The sequence below is a fragment of the Cheilinus undulatus genome, linkage group 12 (genome assembly GCF_018320785.1).
Source record: "Cheilinus undulatus linkage group 12, ASM1832078v1, whole genome shotgun sequence".
Taxonomy (NCBI): domain Eukaryota; kingdom Metazoa; phylum Chordata; class Actinopteri; order Labriformes; family Labridae; genus Cheilinus; species Cheilinus undulatus.
The window spans coordinates 12626160-12645173 of NC_054876.1; the positions used below are offsets into that span (position 1 = coordinate 12626160).

General features: G+C 39.4%; 1 protein-coding gene across 1 annotated transcript in view; it reads left to right on the forward strand.

The window, feature by feature from the left end:
• Window positions 1–19014, forward strand: part of gabrb4 (gamma-aminobutyric acid type A receptor subunit beta4) — a 39973-nt gene that overhangs the window by 6057 nt on the left and 14902 nt on the right. The window contains exon 3 of the mRNA XM_041801574.1: window positions 18549–18631. Within this exon, the coding sequence (XP_041657508.1) occupies window positions 18549–18631 (83 nt within the window). The remainder of the gene's footprint in view (window positions 1–18548; window positions 18632–19014) is intronic.

The window sequence follows — 19014 nt, forward strand, 5'->3', positions numbered from 1 at the left end:
ATTGCCTCTTTACCACTTTAAACACATTTATGCCACCTTAACCCATTTCTGCTGCTTTATAATCACATTTCACCACCTTTTCTTCCCATTTTCCCCTTTTGATCCATTTTGATTTTGTTTTTAGGGAAGGGGATTTACATTTTTAAGAAGGCTTTATACTACAGATGAATACATTTCTGCCTTTGTAAACCCATATTGCCATTTTAAACACATTTATGCCACTTTCAACCCAGTTCTGCTGCTTTTAAATATCATTTTAAACTCCTTCCCTGCCCATTCCTGCCTCTATTGACCCATTTTGGTCTTTTTTTTTTTTTTTTTGAGAAAAGGTATTTACATCTTTAAAAAGGCCTAATACTGTGGTATAAATATTGTCCTTTTTATACTTTTTGCTTTTAAAGGAGTGGGTATTATTCAGATAAAAAATAAAATCTGATTATCACAGCTTATCTTTACAATTGACTATAATTTTCCTGGCCTCCATGAGCCCCCAAATTGGCTGGTCCCCAGAAAGCTCTCCCCTGTATCCCCCCTCATGGGTGGCCTTGATTACTTTTACCGTGATTTGGTTCGTCTATGCAGAACATGCTGGTAGTCATCCTGGAAGAGAAGGTGCTATAGCATAGCAAAAGGAAGGATGGGCTTTTCTAACTCTTACAAAGATTAAATAAGTTTCATTTCAAGAAATACAGATATATGGAGGAAAATATCATCTACATAGGGACACATTTCACCTAAGTGTGACCCTAAAGAGGATCAGGCAAAAACAGTCAATTAAATATTAGCCCAGAGGAACCAGGAGCTTTTTTCTGGCGTAGGGAAAGGAAGAGTTATTTTTGTCGTAGTCACGATACCTTTTTGTTAGACTTTCTTTGTAATACCTCTCTGTCATGTAGCATTTAAACAGAAACCGAAAGTTCAGATAAATTGCAATCACATGTGGCGCCAGACAAACAAGATCAGCCCTGCTAGTATTTGGTCCTGAGGCTGGATGAGCTACAACAGATGTATTTTTGGCAGCAACAAACAGACTTTATTTATAAAATTTCAAGTCTACAAACTTCTGAGTTTGTTTCAGGACAAACAACAACAGTGTTTTAGAAGGAGACAAGTCCATTAAATTCACAACTCATCGCTCGTGAAAGGCTAAAAAAAGGTTCTGAATGCTCCCCACCTTAATGTCCCGGGTCACAGTGACAAACTAGACAAGTCAGTCATCAGCGAGTGTGCACACAGGGGCCCATCTGAAACCCCTCAGGGATGGCTAAAAGTAGGAAAGTGTCCTGAGGTTTGTTCAAACTCGGAATACTTTGCTGCTTTTCTTAAAATAAGTTATTAAAATAAAATATTTTGATAGAGGCAAAGAAGCTGGGAGCTTGTTTTGTTCTGTGAATAAAAGAAGGTGGCAGTGACAAGGTGTAGATGATATGAGCTAATGAAATATTAATGTAGAAATCAGTATTCACAAACCCTGAATTACAGAATTGGTGCTGACACAAAAGGAGAAATGATGGCAAAAGTTTTCTTTTTTTCTTTGGTGAGTCTTTGAAAGGAAAAAAAAGAGATCTCAGTGAAGCTGAAGATGTCTGCGCTCTCGTTCCTTCAGTCTCTGACAATTATACTTTGACAGTGGAGAAGTGATCTTTTGAAGGAACATGGTGCCGCTCTGAGGAGGATCTGGATGAGGATGTGTATATTAATTGTTAAAGGAATATATAACAAGCAGGCTGTGGTAATGCATACTTCATTAAAGGCCTGTCAGATCACCTTCTGCCCTGATATGTCATGGCTGCAGGAGTCTCACATGAGCTGAAGGCAGTTGTCAGTAACATTGTTAATGAGGAAAATCAATGCATGTTAATGATAATTGATTACATATTTATCAAGGGTAAATGTGATTGTTTTAAATATGTTCTAATCATAGACATGAGGTGAACATTTCTCCTGGCTTTAAAGGGATACTTCAACATTTTGGCACATTCGCCCATTGCCATAATTCCTATAGTCTTAGTAATAGGTCCGTTTCCTTTAGTTGTCAGTGCAAGCTGTTTCTAGATCTGGGGGACCGCTAAACCAGCTGCACCGCGAACGCTATTTTAGCAGACGGAATTTTTTATTTCCTTCATCAAACTCATCAAATACACAATCCAACAACTCCAAAACGCTCTCATGGACAAGTTGTGACCTGCACATTCACCACGCTATGAAATAATAATGTATACTTATGTAACATTACGACACATGAAGCAAATACTCGGAACTATTTCTTGAGTGAACCACTGGGCGGAGTGACACAGTGCAGCAGCCAATTCTGGAGTGTAGTTCCGGCTTTGCATTTAGCTTCAAAACATCTCCGTCTCGTAATGTTCCATGATTATTTTATAATCATATTGAAAAATGTTGAAGTATCCCTTTAAAGTAAAATGACTACAGAAGTGGCTGGTTTAGTTGTACTACAAGCCTTTAAATAATGGCCACAACCGGTGAAGCTACAGCAGCAGTTATGTAGGAGGACTGGACAGCATTTCTTAATTTAAAGAAAAAAACACACTGAAAGCTTTATCTTGTTTGTTCTTCTCCTGACCAACTTTAATTTGAGTTTGAGTCACCAACTAAAGTGTGTCGAACTATGATTGCGTAGCCTGACATGCAAGATTGACTGTTTTGTATTTCCATTGCATGAATATAAGCTCCCATGGAAATCCCGTGAAGGGCAGGACTTTTCAAAAAAATCTCAGAAGGTGGTTGGAGGAACATTCTGTCTTTCACATTCATGACAAAATGACGTGTGCATGTGCTTGTCTTGAGCTGACAGTCTACCACTGCTGAAATTGTGAATGGAGGAGTTTCTCGATGAATAAAATTGATGCCAAGACCCACTGTGAGATGTGCAAAAACATCTTTTCTGCTGAGACAAGATTTCAGTGTGGCTCTTTGCCCTTGTTTTAAAAAGAAATGTGGTCCAGTTCAGATTAAACCTTTGCTTTCCTACAGCTATATCTAAACTAATAGTTACCACAGCAGCAGCCATTGGATACACTGGCAAACCCCACCCATAACGTTCACAAAGCCACACTGAAGCTGATTGGGAGAAGAGCGAAAACATCTTTTCTGTCATGAAGAGCTTTCAGTGTTGTTGTTTTAATCAAGAAATTTGGCCCAGTTCTGACAAAACTGCTGCTCTGGCTAACTCTGAGCTAATCCCTCCACTAGCAGCCATTGTTTACAACCTCTCACAGAACAACTTACCACCATCCCGTAACTCACAAGCTCATGCAGAAGCAGGTCAGTAGAAGAGCAAACAAAACAACATCTTCCCCATCATGAAAAGCTTTAAGTGTTGTTTCAATTCTCTATTTCATGCAGAAATGTGGATAATTTCTGGTAAAAGTGACACTATACTAGAGGTATATCTGAGCTAATCACTGCACTGTAGTCAGCCATTGCAAACGGCTTTGAGTCCATCTAAACCCCGCTCATAGCTAAGGCCTTGTTCTGACGCTGATTGGTCCGAACAGTGTTCAGCTGGGCACAAACGTTGTTGATTGGAGCTTTTCAAGATGGATTTACCAGATTACAAAGATGGAGTCTGGCAAATCTGTCTGCTTTAAAAGGTTAATAATTGGGTTCCGATGTTGAAATTATTTGTTGGTATCAATTTTTAACCCCTTTTTCACCCATTTTTATCACTATTGTTAGTCACTTTTTATTAGTTTTGTGCAATTTTACCCTAACCCTAACCCTTTTACCAATTTTTGCAAATTTTAGACATTTTTGAGCACATTTTAACCCTTTTTTTTATCACTTCTTTTCCACTCAGGTTTACCACTTTGATCACAGATTTGCCATGTTAAACATCATTTTGCTAGGGATGCACAATATTATTGGCCTGATATTGGTATCGGCAGATTTCAGCATAAAAAGGCAAATATCAGTATCCAAAGATATCAATATTTCTGCTGGTGTTTACGTTTGATGTTTTGGCTGTGAATATCAGCATATATTGACTGTAAATTTTCGCAAAACTGATAAATTAGATGATTTTTAGACTGGACAAACTGACCTATGTCCATGAGGTCTTTTTCTTAGTTCATCCTCATTATTTAAACTCTATAGTGTATTTATGTCTTTGTTCATTCTTAAACCTTAAAGTGTGTTCAAAGGAATGAATTTTTAGGTCTGAAAAATAGCTTTAAATATTGGTTTCAATATCGGCTATAATAATTCTGTAAATATTGGCATACCGGATATTAAAAAAAAAACAATAATGCGCATCCCTACGTTTTTCTTCTTTTAATATCACCACATTTTCAGCTGATTTTGCTACTTTAAACACATTTTTGCCACTTTTAAACCATTTTAATTTTGTTTAAGAAAAGGAGTTTCCATTTTCAGAAGGCTATTCTGCGGCATTCATGAATAGTTAAATTATTTGTTGCTTTGAAAAGAGTGGTTATTTTTCAGGAAACAAATATATGGTTATCACAACTTAATTTTACAATGGACCATAATTTTCCTGACCTCCATGGGCCCCTAGTTTGGCTGGGCCCCAGAAAGTTAAGCCCTTAATCCTCCTTTATGGGCAGCCTTGCTTACAGGGGCTTCGCATGCCTTCTACGTTACTACGTCTTATCACTCTGATTGGCCCATAGGGAATGTGACAGATTGAGTGTTAGTCTAGTCATTCTCCAGTCATTTTTGAAAGGTTCTGGCTTTCACAAACACTGTGTTGGTGGTTGTCCAGATGAATTTGAAATATATCCCATGCACTGCATATATGAAACAGTCTATCTTGCTTGCCAGGTTAACTAATGGATGACATCACTGAGACTGCACTGACGTTATATATGGTATGATTACTATCGCCACAGCATGGGCACCAAGAGAAAAAGCAACTCCTACAGGTTAGAAATGCAAAGACACCTGCGCTGCACACTAAGAGACTTTTTGCTGGGTGTTTGATGGGGCCAAGAGCCTCAGAAGGGGGATCCCAGACCAGAGGATGACTTGCTGTTTGATACTTCAGTTCTTTTATACAATTATGGCACTGATGAATTTTTTGTTTGTTGCTCAGCCAAATACAGCAGGTGTAAACAGGATCAGTTTCAAGCTAAAATGGCACAGAAATCTCTGCACCACCTGATCTGAGCAAACACTTCCAGCTGCTCCACTCAGCTCACGTACATCAGCACATCCACCGTCTATAAGAGAGCCAAACAGGCCCGAGTATGGAGTAAAATGGACTGGTGCCAGAAGAAAATGGCATTACACCTGCATTTGCACCTTGGCTGGCTTTATGCCTGCATGAAACAGAAAGCTGAGATATTACTGAGGAGACTAACATTCCTCCAGCATCTCATCTTCAAACACAGGCACAGGGCCTTACCGCTAGCATCACACACTGCAGTTATAGTAAAAGGCAGATGGCATCGAGCCCTTGGATCTGTCCTCAGACTGTTTTTCAGCAGCATACAGTAATTAGAAGCAGTGCATAATCTGCATGCCGTGGTGGTTTCAGGACCTTTACAAGCCTCCTGTAAGCGTGCAATTAAATCGCTTTGTTCAAATGTTTGACTTTGCCCAAGGGTTGTGTGGACATTTTTTTCTAGAAGAAAAGTGTAACAATAGATGTTGTATTCTCGGTTCATTTGAATGTTTCGCCTCTTAAGTTTGACCGCTTGAGGTTTTTGTTGCCTCAAATGCATTTTCTTGCGCAGGCCTCCTGTTTGAATCCATCCCCTGTGCTACTCTCAAGCACAGTAAAATGCAAACTGTGGACAATCACATTACACACGCTGCTGCACCTGGTGCTGCGCTCTCACCTCTCCACTCACTGTGAAATGTGCTGAGACTGCTGCTGTTTGTACCTTTTCTTTTAGCCTTTATTTACCTTGATCTCTAGTGCACATGGATACTTTAGTCCAAGCTGAACTTAGTTAATCAAGCACTTCTGATCAGTTTAGGAGCAGTCTGACTTTCTGGGCCCTCCCTTATTTCTCACCATCAACAATGAGCAATAAATCATGTCTTCTTAGCACTTTCGCTTTGAGTACCTTCTACACTGCATAGATCACATGCGAAATGTACATGCATGACGATTTAACTCGCAATGACAAAAGAAATCACAATTAACATATAGCTATTAACATTTAAAACAGCTAAACCAGGTTGAATTTGAATCTTAAACCAGGGCTTTATATACAGTCCCCAAGTATTCAGCCCCTTGGAAGTTTTACCCTTTGACTGATTTCATAAATCAATTATTATGAAGAAAAAAACACAATAAAACCTCTTTAATGTGAAATTGAAAACAGATTTCTTCAAAGCTTCAAGGCTGAAATCACAGCACTGAGTGGATGGATCTCAATCAGGCTTTCACATCTGGACACTGCAATTCTACTCCTACCTTCTTTACAAAGCTGCTCGAGCTCTGTCAGGTTGCATGAGGATTAGGCGGAAACTTTTCAAGTCCAGCCACAAATTCCATGTTGAATTGTGGCCTGGGCTTTCAGAACATTCACCTTGTTGTCTTTAAACCATTTCTGTGTAGCTTTCGCTGGCTGCATCGGGTCATTGTCTTGCTGGAAAATATATCTTCCCCCAAGCCATAGTTCTCTTTCAGACTGAATAAGATGGTCCTCTAAGATTTTCATATATTTTTCAGCATTCTGTTTACCCTCTACCTTTGCAAGCCTTCCAGGGTCGGCTGCCGAGAAGCATCCCCACAGCCCGATGCTGCCACCACTGTGCTTTTCAGTGGTCTTGTCTGATGGCCAGAAAGCACCATTTTGAGTTGCTTTAAGTGTTCTTTTGTTCCTTCCAGGCAGAGATGTCTATAATACAGTCATTGGGGACACATTCACTGCAGTCAGGTGACCCCCATTTCACTGATTGTTAGACTAAAGAAACAGTTGGCTGGACCTCTGTTGAATTTTGGTCAAATAAGCCAAATTATAGTGACCATGACTTACTTATTAATCAGTGAAAGGGAAAATTATCCAAGGGGGTGAATACTTTTTATAGGCACTGTAAGTCAATGTGAAATTAGTCACCAGACTCCCCCATGTAACTGGAATGGAATGGTTTTTGTTTTATGAGGGGCTTGACTGTTAGACTAGCTTTTAAATGAGGCTCTTTTGAATAAAATTAGGATATTGGACTATTTTTTTTTTTTTACAGTCACCTCTGATTTAAATCATCTAAACAGTTGTAAGAAAAAGTATGTGAACCTTTTGGGATTTCTTGGATTTCTGCATAAATTGGTCATAAAATGTGTTCTGATTTTCATCTAAGTCACAACAATAGACAAACACAGTCTGCTTAAACTAATGTCGCACAAAAAATTATATGTTTTCATATTTTTATTGAACAAACCATGTAAACATTCACAGTGCAGGGTGGAAAAAGTATGTGAACCTTTGGATTTAATGACTGGTTGACCCTCCTTTGGCAGCCATAACCTCAACCAAACGTTTCCTGTAGTTGCAGATCAGACCTGCACAACGGTCAGGAGGCATTTTGGACCATTCCTCTTTACAAAACTGTTTCAGTTCAGCAATATTCTTGGGATGTCTGGTGTGAATCGCTCACTTGAGGTCATGCCACAGCATCTCAATCAGGTTGAGGTCAGAACTCTGACTGGGCCACTCCAGAAGGCGTATTTTCTTCTGTTGAAGCCATTCTGTTGTTGATTTACTTCTATGCTTTGGGTCGTTGTCCTGTTGCATCACCCATCTGTTGAGCTTCAGTTGGCGGACAGATGGTCTTAAGTTTTCCTGCAAAATGTTTTGATAAACTTGGGAATTCATTTTTCCGTCAATGACAGCAATCCGTCCAGGCCCTGAGGCAGCAAAGCAGCCCCAAACCATGATGGCCTCTCCACCATATTTCACAGTTAAGATGAGGTTTTGATGTTGGTGTGCTGTGCCTTTTTTTCTCCACACATAGCGTTGTGTGTTCCTTCCAGACAACTCAATTTTGGTTTCATCTGTCCACAGAAAATTTTGTCAGTAGTGCTGTGGAACATCCAGGTGCTCTTTTGCAAACTTCAAACATGCAGTAATGTGTTTTTGGACAGCAGTGGCTTCCTCTGTGGTGTCCTCCTATGAACTCTTTTCTTGTTTAATGTTTTACTTATTGTAGATTTTTCAACACAAATGTTAGCATGTGCCAGAGATTTCTGTAAGTCTTTAGCTGACACTCTAGGATTCATCTTCATCTCATTTAGCTTTCTGCACTGTGCTCTTACAGTCATCTTTACAGAATGACTACGCCTAGGGAAAGAAGCAACAGTGCTAAACTTTCTCCATTTGTAGACAGTGACCACATAAATATCAAGGCTTTTAGAGATACTTTTGTAACCCTTTCCAGCTCTTTCTGGATCGTAGGTCTTCTGAGTGCTCTTTTGCAGCTTTAACAAACACACACAATCTCATCACATTGATTGGACTCCAGGTTGGCTGACTCCTGGCTCCAATAAGCTCCTGGAGAAGTTATTAGCCTAGGGGTTCACATACTTTTTCCACCCTTTAGGGCCATAAACATAATTTGCAACTAATGTCAATGATTAATTCTCTGATTTTTACTTTACATTTAAAGAAAAAACAATCTAAAGATTGCATGTTTATGGGTTAATTTCAGGTAGGCCAAAGACTGAAATGCTCTTTAGAGTTCTTATATTATCTTCGTAAGTATTTTTGTAGCCTTTTGTTTTAAAATGACCTATTTGTAGCAAAGCATAAATAAGTGGTTTGTTTAAGGCATATTTCCTTGAAAGAATCATTTCCACAAAGGTGGTCTTGCATACCACAGTCATTGGTCTAATAAACATCGCATATGGCATGTAAATAAGTTGTATTGGACACTGATCCTCGTAGGAGTTATAGAATCCACAGATGGAGGTATATTGGTAAATTCCTGAGTGCAAAATTCAAATCAAGTCTGGAGTTGTGGCCCTACCTATCTCTGAAATGAATGTTGTATAGAAAGCCTTGCTTAAATCGTCATTTTTGTAAAGTTGATATACGGTGGCTTGATTTTAATCTTGTGCTTCATTTCTATTTGGAGAGGAGGGTGCCGGCTAGGTCTAAAGACTGCTGAGTGCTGCAGAAGTTTCAGGACAGTGTCTGGGTGTTGCAAACAAATAAAGTCGCTCCTAATGTCAATAAAAGAAGTGTGAGTGAGCAGAAAGTGTCCAGTCCGGTGTGCATGATGGAGCAGCTTTTTTCTAACCGGCCAGTGAGAGGGGAGGCTGAATCATCGTTAGTGAGCTGACAATCCCGTCTGGTAGTGCTCCGGCTCCTCGGAGCATTGAGAGCTTTGTTGAGCTCAGCTTTGTCCAGATGGTGTTTTCTCTCTTCCCAGTCCTGTGAATGTGCTCTGTCGTGTTCCTCTGTTTATGAAACTGTGGAGTAGTACTATGATCCTCTTTAGTAAGCCAGACACCTCACAGACAGGGATACAGGAGCAGACTGTGTAGGTGTCAAAACTATTGCTCACATATCTGAAAGCCTCGCTCGCGGTCTGTAGTGCAGAGCCTCTGGGATCCACCTCCACAGTGCTTTTAGTTCTCACGCAGTGTTGGCATGAAACATGGTCTGGACAGCCAGTAGAGGCATGCAACAGTGGGAGGAACGCACCTTTTGTTGTGGAATTTAAAGATTTTACTTTCTAAGGCACTGGGCTTTTCGAATGCATTTGCCTCATCATGATATAAAAATAAGACACATATGTAGTAACTTTGAATTTGGCTTTAGAGTTGTCTCACTTTGCAATAAAAAAACACTTGAAATTTATCTCAGGTTCCTTCCATTTCTCTCTCAGCCTCTCCTTCCTAGCTCCCACCGAAGGCACTGATTAGCCTGTTCTTATGAGGATGAGAACACTGGGCCCAGGTGTTCTCAATCCGCATCCTGACCCTGATTGCCCACCAGGCCACACCCACTGGTTCCTGAAAACTAAACACACCAGAACCAGCAAACAGGCAACCAGCAGGATCGTCACAGCAATGAGGAGAGGCTTCTGTCCAGCCACTCTGCCATAAAGCCCACACCGACCTGAGCAATTAGGGGTGAGTGCTTTAGTAAGAGAGGTGACCATAAACCCGATGGTCACTCTGAGTTCCAGAGATCCTGTACCGAGATGGGACAGAGAACCAGAGGGACAGCCGTCACTGCTGCCCTCCACTGATCTGGGCTTTATGGCAGAGTGGCTCTCTAGATTTCATTTGGATTTTTTTTGCAAACTCAGAGTAAGCTTTCATGCGTTTTGTACTTAGGGAAGGCTTTTGTCTAGTCACTCTGCCATAAAATCCAGATCAGTGAAGGACAGCAGTGATGGTTGTCCTTTGGGAACTTTTTCCATCTCCACACAGGATCTGTGGACCGCAGTCAGAGTGACCATCAGCTTCTTTGTCACCTCTTTTACCAAGGCCCTTCTCCCCTGATTGCTCAGTTTGGCGGGCGACCAGTTCTTGCAAGAGTCCTGGTCGTGCCAGACTTCTTTGATCTGATCTGTGCCTGTCAACAATCCTGTCTCTGAGCTTTGCAGGCAGTTCCTTTGACCTAATGGCTTGGTTTTTGCTCTGATATGCATTATAAGTTGTGAGGCCTTCTATAGAGAGGTTTGTGCCTTTGCAAATCAGGTGTAACATCACAGCAAAGACCCAGAGAAATAGGAGGAACCTGAGCTACATTTCAAGTGTTTTTTATTACGAAGGGTCTGAATACTTCTGTCAATGTGATATTTCAGTTTTTTAATTTTCCAGATCTGCAAAACTTTCTACAATAATGCTTTTAAATTGACACGATGGGTAAAATGAATTAAAATGACTGTAGCATCATGCTGTAACATAACAAAATTGACTAATTTAAAGGGGTCTGACTGCTCTCTGCATGTGCTGCAAGTTGATGCCAATTTTTGACAGTTCTTTGCATGCTTAATCAATTTAATAAGCAACCCTTTATATTTTGACTGTCTTTATGTTTTTGTCTTTTGCAAAAGTTTTTTTGCTTTTGAACATTATTTGATATGTAAAATTGTTTTCCAAAATGTAAATTTATTTCAAGTTTTGACAAAGTATTTCACATTTTGAAATTTTGTATTGCACTGCAACCACCCCGTAAAAAGACCTTTTGTATCTGTACACTGACCACCAACTTGTGCTGCTTGACCTCATGTAGTTAGGATGGTTGTAAAAGTTTGATGAGGGCAACAACCTGATAGAAAGTAGTACCGACAGATCCATTTGCCTTGCTAAATACCCAAGAGATTGCCCTCCTCTGTCTCTGATTGGCTCACCCTGATATACTGACCCAAGCAGCGTACAAAGGTGACAAGAAGTATTTGCAAACTGGAGGTGGATCATGCCTTTCTCATCCTAGGAAAAACTAGCATCCTACTGAATGTTGTGCATCAGACAGATTCAGAAAAAACTTGCCACAAATGACCACATGGAAAAGTTACGCATAAGTTGTGCCTTCTTCAAACATGCTGGCTTGGATCCTTAAGATCTAATAGACACAGACAAAAACAAGCTGTAGCTCCTGGATGGAGGTCAACTTTTCTGTGACTAAACAAAAACAAAACTCTGTTGACTCTGTAATTGAGTGACTTTGGTTGAACCTTTTGAGGACAACCTTCACCCAAACCTGCTAATAGAGCATATATCACATTGAACTCTCTGAAGTAGAGTGCTGAGTGTCCTCCTGCAGAGTGCGCTCAGGTCTGAAGCTGCTGCTGCTGCTGACCCTCTCTGCTGGGACTCTAACTTGCTGACCTATATCTGCTGACATTTCCAAATCCCAACTCCTAGCCGTGGGCCATCCCAACACGTGCCCGCTCACTGATGATTCTCTCCTCACTTGTTAACTGTCACATATAAACTCCATTTTATATGTAGTGAGAGTTTTTTTCCCCCTCTCTCTGCCAGGAATTCATTTCTGTCCAATACTCCGAGCTGCTGCTGCCTCTGCAGGAGTTTCACTGCTTCACTGTGCTAGCAGGGGTTTTGTCTTTTAGGAGCAGTAACTGCGTGCTGACAGGAGAAGTCTTCCTGTTCATGATCACACAAGAGCTCACTGCAGCTCCAGGCTTCAGGAGGAACTCTGTAGGGTTTCTCAGTGTCAGAGTTTGTTCTTTTTTTACTGCTTACAGAGATGCAGCATGGGCATTTTTCTATTGAGATTTATTCGTTTTTCATATTTCATTTTCACATAAGGATGCTTTATATCTTTATAAATGACTGTGGCTTCACTGAGTTGGTGGGTTTTTAAGGCTGCACAATAAATCAGGATTTATCATAATATGGGTTTTTTGAGCTGCACAGAGGGTTGGAGGGCAAAAAGAGCTTAGAATAGTGGCAGCTATTACTGACCACTATGTGGCGCTGCAACTCCCGTATTTATAATTCTCCATCTTTTCATGAAAACTGCAGAGAAACAAGTGTTGTGAACCATATCTTGCTTAAAGCCTTGAATTTATTTGCAATTATTTGTTTTGAGTGATCCTTTACAAAGCTTCTATAGAAGCTTGCCATGAAGTGATGTTTTTTGGACTGTTATTATTCATCACTGAAGTTTATTCAGGTTTGCATTAATTTAAACAAGCCATACAACAACGTACACTACTTACTAGAGTTTTAAAAAACCCTACAGTCTCATTTTATAGATTTTTGTGTCTCAATAGCTGCTCCCAGGTCACCTTAAGATTAAGCACAACAATTCTACCCACAGACAGATCCATATCTCATTGACTTGTATTGATTTTCACTTTATTATCAGAATATTTTTCTGAAATGTGTCCGGGACAATCAATAAATTGATATTCTCATTACCACTAATAGAGTAAAAGTGAATTTAGAGGTGCCTTTGGAGTGGGTGTGTAAAATAATGATCCAATCAATTTAAAAAAATCATTGAAGAAATCTGCTCCTAGAAATATTACACAAAGGGCAACTATGCAGAAAAAACAGTTTTATTATAACTAGCCTACATTCATGGCTTTATCACAGATTTTTTTTCCCATTAAATCTGAGAACAGAGGACTCCAACGACATAGACATGCTAACATGGAAGATTTTTTTTTCACATTTCTGCACATAGATTTCTGTAACTGACTGGAACAATGATGTATATATATATATATATATATATATATATATACAGTGTTGAGTTGCATAGAAACTTCATCTTATCCTTTTTTTTTTTTAAGACAACAGGAGGATTTATAGCATTTTTATTTGGGCCGCCTGTCCAAATTGCTAAACTTCTGCATTTGCTATATAAAGATGTGGATGAAATTACTAGTCTCCCTATGAAGATGTCATTTTTTGAAATATTTCCCAAGTGCTGTTAAACGGAGCATTTTGGATGCTTACATTATTTTACGTTGTGCACACAGAAGCAAAATTATTTCACAAAAATCAAAAACTACCAGGGTGTAAATTATTAGCCCCTGCCCTGATGCTAATAGTCTGCTGTGTCTTCTTTTTTTTTTCTTTTTTTTTTTTTTTTTTTTTTTTCTGGATTACAGCCTGAAGTCGTTTGTTGTAGTTTTCTCCTGAGGAATTCCAGCCCATTCTTTATTGGCCAATCTCTCAAGCTCCAAGAGATTTGATGATCTTCTGAAAAAGGGATTCAAGCCAGGGCTTGTGCAGGAGGTAGTTTTTTGCCAGGAGATATGTATGTTTTGGGTCGCTTTCGTGTTGAAAGACAAAGCTGCTTGAGGTTTTCTGTCAGAATCTTCAGATATTCTTCTTTCTTCGTGATTCCTGCCACCTCTACGAGACTCCCAGCTGAAGCATCCCCACAGCATAACACTCCCACCGCCATGTTCCACTGTGCGGACAGTGTTATTTGGGTTATACGCCTCTTACTTCTTTCTCCATACATAAGCAATGTCTCTATGACCAAAGAGCTCTAGTTTGGTCTCATCTGACCAAAGGACATGCTTCCAGTAATCTTTCTCTGGGTTGTCCTTAGATACTTCAGTCTGGCTTGACGGTGTCTCTTCTGCAGAATTTTTTTTTTCTTGGTCCATTCCTATGCAGGACCTTAGTGATGGTCTTCTTTGAGACTACAATTCCTGACTTGGCTAAGTCCTTCACTCATGTCTTGGCAGTTGTTCTGGGGTCTTTAGATGCATCTCTCACTAGTTTTTTTTTCCAGAGTCACTACAGTCTTTCTCCTTCTACCTCTGCCAGGTTTGTTCTGGACTGTGTGGCTCTCTTTGAATTTCTTGATACTTCTCAGTTCTTCGTATGTCCTACTCCTGCTTTGTGAGCTTCAACAATCATTTTTCTAAAGTCCAAACTAATTTCTTTTGTTCTTGCATCAATGCTTTCTTAGTGAAGCTCAAAGCCTGACGGATTTTTTTTATACTGTGTAAATTGGAAGTAAACTCTCAGTTTTAGCTAGATTTTAAAATATTTGACAATATTTAACTACACTGTAGAGTATTATTATCCTATATTATAATAGGTTATCTGTCAAGAAAACACATTTAATATGGTTGCTAGATGAGATGAGTTCATATAGACAACATTTTACACCCCTAAACAAGCATATGATCAAACATGGTTCCTCCATTTGTCACTCTAAAATCTCAGTAATTGCTAGAAATCCTACAAAAATAAAACCTATCGTGGCATTCAGCATGGCTATTCAGCTTTTTAACATGTGAGTGTCATGAACTCACTATGGTTAGTTATGAAGTTAGGGCCATTTGTTTGGGACCTAAAACTACATTTTTTAAGTAACAGGAAGTTTGAGACACTCTGGGCCACTGTTGATTGGTTAGATGGTGTGCCATTGGCAGATCTCCCCTAATTGGCTGAGAAAATTATTTCTGGTTCCACTGTATCACAGAAAGTCAGGGGAGGCCACAAAGGAAGTCAACAGAAGTTTTCTTGCCCCATAAAGGGTTCAGTGAAATGAGCAGAGGATAAAAGAGAAAGTTGTAATACAACTTAAAACTTCTACATACTTTAATCCATTAAGTCACTGAAGTTATGAATCCTAAAATGCATCTGTATCAAAAAGGTTTCATCCACAAAGGAATAGAACATTCTGGAGAAGAAGTAGCCATTTCTGTCTTTTTACTTTATGTGTAGATATTCATGATGGCCGGCTGACCTTTCCTGTAAATGTAATCAGGCCTGATGTTATCTCCCCACAGAGTGTTATCCGTGCTGCACACGCTCAGAGCAGAGCAGCTCTGTGAGACAGCAGGGAGGTGCAGAACAGTCGAGCACAACACAATGCAGTTTGAGCAGCTTAATGCTTGTGAAGCAGAATGCAGCTCAGTGTCACTGTGAATAATAAATAGGAAAAAAAAACCTGTCACATATTTTGTTTATGTATTATTTTCTTTACCCCTTCTGGTGCCTTCTGCTATCTCGCACCCCGAGGCCCCCACATGTGTTCATCTGGCCCAATCAGCTTTAGCAGAAACATATTTTGTTTTCCAATTACCTGACGACAGCACGCTGTTCACCCACCATGACCAATTTACAAAACTCCTTGTTCCAGCAATATATTTCCACTGCAAACAGCTTCTTATCTACTGTATTTCAAATTCCAGGTACAGTAGATGGCTGTGCATGTTTGCTCACTGCATCAGTGTTAAACCACACTATGCAGCTGCGTCGGTGCCTTTGACTTAAACATGATTAATAATGCATCCAAAATGTGAAACATGCTTTAAAGGGTAAAACTTCATATCCCCCCAATCACGCGCTAACATGCTCACAGAGACACATACTGTGCACATCAAAACTCCCCTCTGAAGGTGCTGCTGGCTTCTGACACACAGATGATGAGCTGGAAATTAATTTTTCTATTTCATTTACACAGGAGGGCAGTAAGCGAATGAGCGCTGGTGTGATGAACACACAGCAGCTGGTATGAACAGCAGAAATGTAATTACCGAAATGTGCTGCACCGGTAAATATTTCAGTTAAATGCCAGGGACCCCTACACATGTAATTTGTAGCCAAAGCTGTTTTTTTCTGGGCTACTGGATTTATTGACATTCATAAACTGCTATACATACATCTTTTCTTAAACTACCTGGCAGAAATGCATAGTTGCAGCTAGCAATAAATAAGGCACACTGACAAAAACGCAGATGCCGAGCAGTTAGTAATGCACATAAAAGAAAATGCAGCAGACAGGAACATAAAAAAAACATTTAAAAAGTCTGGTAAAAGGGGGAGGAAGGGTGGAATTCCCTTAAAAACAACAAAAGAAAAAGGTGGTTCACTGAATCTGAATCTTTAATGATTGTTAAAGAGAAACTAAACCCCAGAGTTTCAGCTGATGTGTGTCTATCCTGGAATTCCCTTAAGGACATCTTTCCTTCACGCCATCACTGTCACATCATACAGGTTGTGCTCATTTAGTGAGTTTTATTATTTGCTGTAATGTCATAACTATTTAGGGTGGACTTAAAAAAAAAATACCTTAGCTTGAAACAATGGTTTATGCTTCTGCAGAAGATATAGCGACCTTGTTTTTTAAAGAAATGGTTCATTTTGGACCTGCAATTTTTGCTTCCTTTTTCTTTTATTAACTATAAAAAACACTTGATTGCCTCTAGGGGTGTAACCATATTTGTATTTGTCTTGAATGGTCACAGACTAGTGCATGTAGTCACACAAGAAATACGCCCAAACCATTAAAAAATCGAAGATAACAAATGTGACAAGTATTTACCCTTCAATCTTGGTGGCAGTAATGCGGGTATGTTTGCTCACCACCGGTGAAGAAGAGGAAGGTGCTGAGTCAGGATTTTGCATGAGCAACCACTGCAGTGATTTTATATTAACAACAGTGTTACAGCACAATTCATAAATCATACGTGTAATACATTGCTCTAAAAATCACATATTTTAATTTGCATGTTGTCTTTTAAAAATTTTTTTTGTTTACCATTTTTTATGTCATGTTTAATCCATCATGGGCTGCAACAACTATCACTGATTGTTCTAAATAAAACTAGATGGAACAGAGTATTAATTGATTGATACAAATGTTTATTTTGAAAATGTAAGAAAGCACTAGCTGCACTAATAGGTGAAGGACATCTAGAATGATAAATCTTGGACTCCTCTCTTTTTTTGCCAGTGAACCAAAGCCATTACCAAAGCCGTGACCTCTGAACCGTTACACCTCTAGTTGCCACTAACTAAATCTGAGGGTCATTGTTTTCCTAAAGATGGTTTGAATTGACCTGAATCCACTGCTAACCTTGCAAAGCAGATGGACTGTCCAGATTAAATGTCTGTCAGCAGGCAAATCCTTCTTGCAGAGCTCCAGTCTGGAATGATTCCAACCAAATTGTGCCAGGTTCTCAGAACTGGCAGGGGTTTAATTGTGCTGTAGGCCCGTAAATACAAAGACTGCCACCTGTGTAGCTTTTAGCTCAGATGTAGTTATTAGTATAGTGGTAGATTTATCAGAACTTGGCCACATTTCTTGATGAAAACAAGAGCAAAGAGCCACACTTGAAGCTTTAGTTGGCAGAGGAGATGTTTTTGTATTTCCACTGACCAGCCTTTGCATGAGTTTTATCCACCAACAAGCTGCTACACTCATAAACTACAACACCACCTGTCTGCTGAGCTCAGGCGCATGCCTGCAACCTCATTTTGTCTTGTCACTCTGATTGGCCTGTAATGAATTTGTCAGACACAACGTTTGCTCAATCAACTTCCAAGAATGTTTTTAATAGTCCTGCACTTCCCAAATGCTTTGTATGGGAGGTTTCCCGGATAAATGTTAAAAACGTATCCTGTGCAATTGATATCTGAAACAATCTATCTGGTTAATCCATTGCAAGGGATATTTTTATATCCTCATCTCACCTATCATCTTGAAAACAGCCCAGAGGCTGTGTTTGGAAAGGTCAGAAGCTTTGAAAAAAATACATAGAAGGTGATTGGATGAATGGTCACATTCATTATGTAAGTGAAAATGAGAGAGTCAAACATGATGTAAGCGTGCACAGCCCTGTGGAATAAACTGCACAATGCAAGCTCAACAGGCAGTCTTTATCATTGTTCACTATCAGTGGAGCCAGTTGGTGAACTAAACTCTTGTAGAAGCCTGTTTTCTATCAAGACAAACTCTAAATGTTGTTCTTTACTCTTCTTTTGATAAAGAAATGTCTAGTTCCTAAAAAATCACTGCTAGCTGCATCCACACTGATCTCTTCATCAGTAGCAGTTGTTTACAGACATAACATTTGAGTACAATTCTGCATCCCCTGATCTGAGCTTTTAGTTGCTCTTTAAAAGGTTTAAAAGTTGAAGAACATGTGAGTGCTTCCATTTTGGAGAAAAGCTGGCCTTGAGTTGTTTAGGTCCAGGGAAAGTTCATGTTTTTAATGAAATAACAAGAACTGTAAGAGGGCCTAGAGTAATTGATGTCCTCAATGCCACACACCATTTACTTATTATGTGGAACCAAATTACTGATAAACATTACCTGTCCTGTCATGTCCTCAGGAGTTCACCTACAGTAATCTGTTTGTCTGTGTTTTCTCCTCAGAATAACCACCACTGCTGCTTGCATGATGGACTTGAGGAGATACCCTCTGGATGAACAGAACTGCACTCTGGAGATTGAAAGCTGTAAGTAATTCATAAATCCTGTTATGTGTTTTTGTTTATTCTATTTCATTTATTAGGGGTAATGATATTATGAGTATGACATCAGGTTTTGCAGATTTTAGCTTAAGATCTTAACTAGTATCATCTGCAGATATGAGAATTTCTGCAGATAGTTATAATCAATATATCGGCTTTAAATATCAGCCATATGTGCCAGTAATTTTGTAGAGTTTAGGCTTTAGTTTAGGCTCGACCGACTGACCAGCGTCAGGTGAAGTCTTTTTCTTTAGTCACCTTCACTCTTTAACTCTTAAATGTTTTAAGGACTGAGATTTTAGGTTTGAACTAAATTACAATTACAAAAAAAGTTTGTAAATACAATGCAATGCAATATTTTTAAAAAA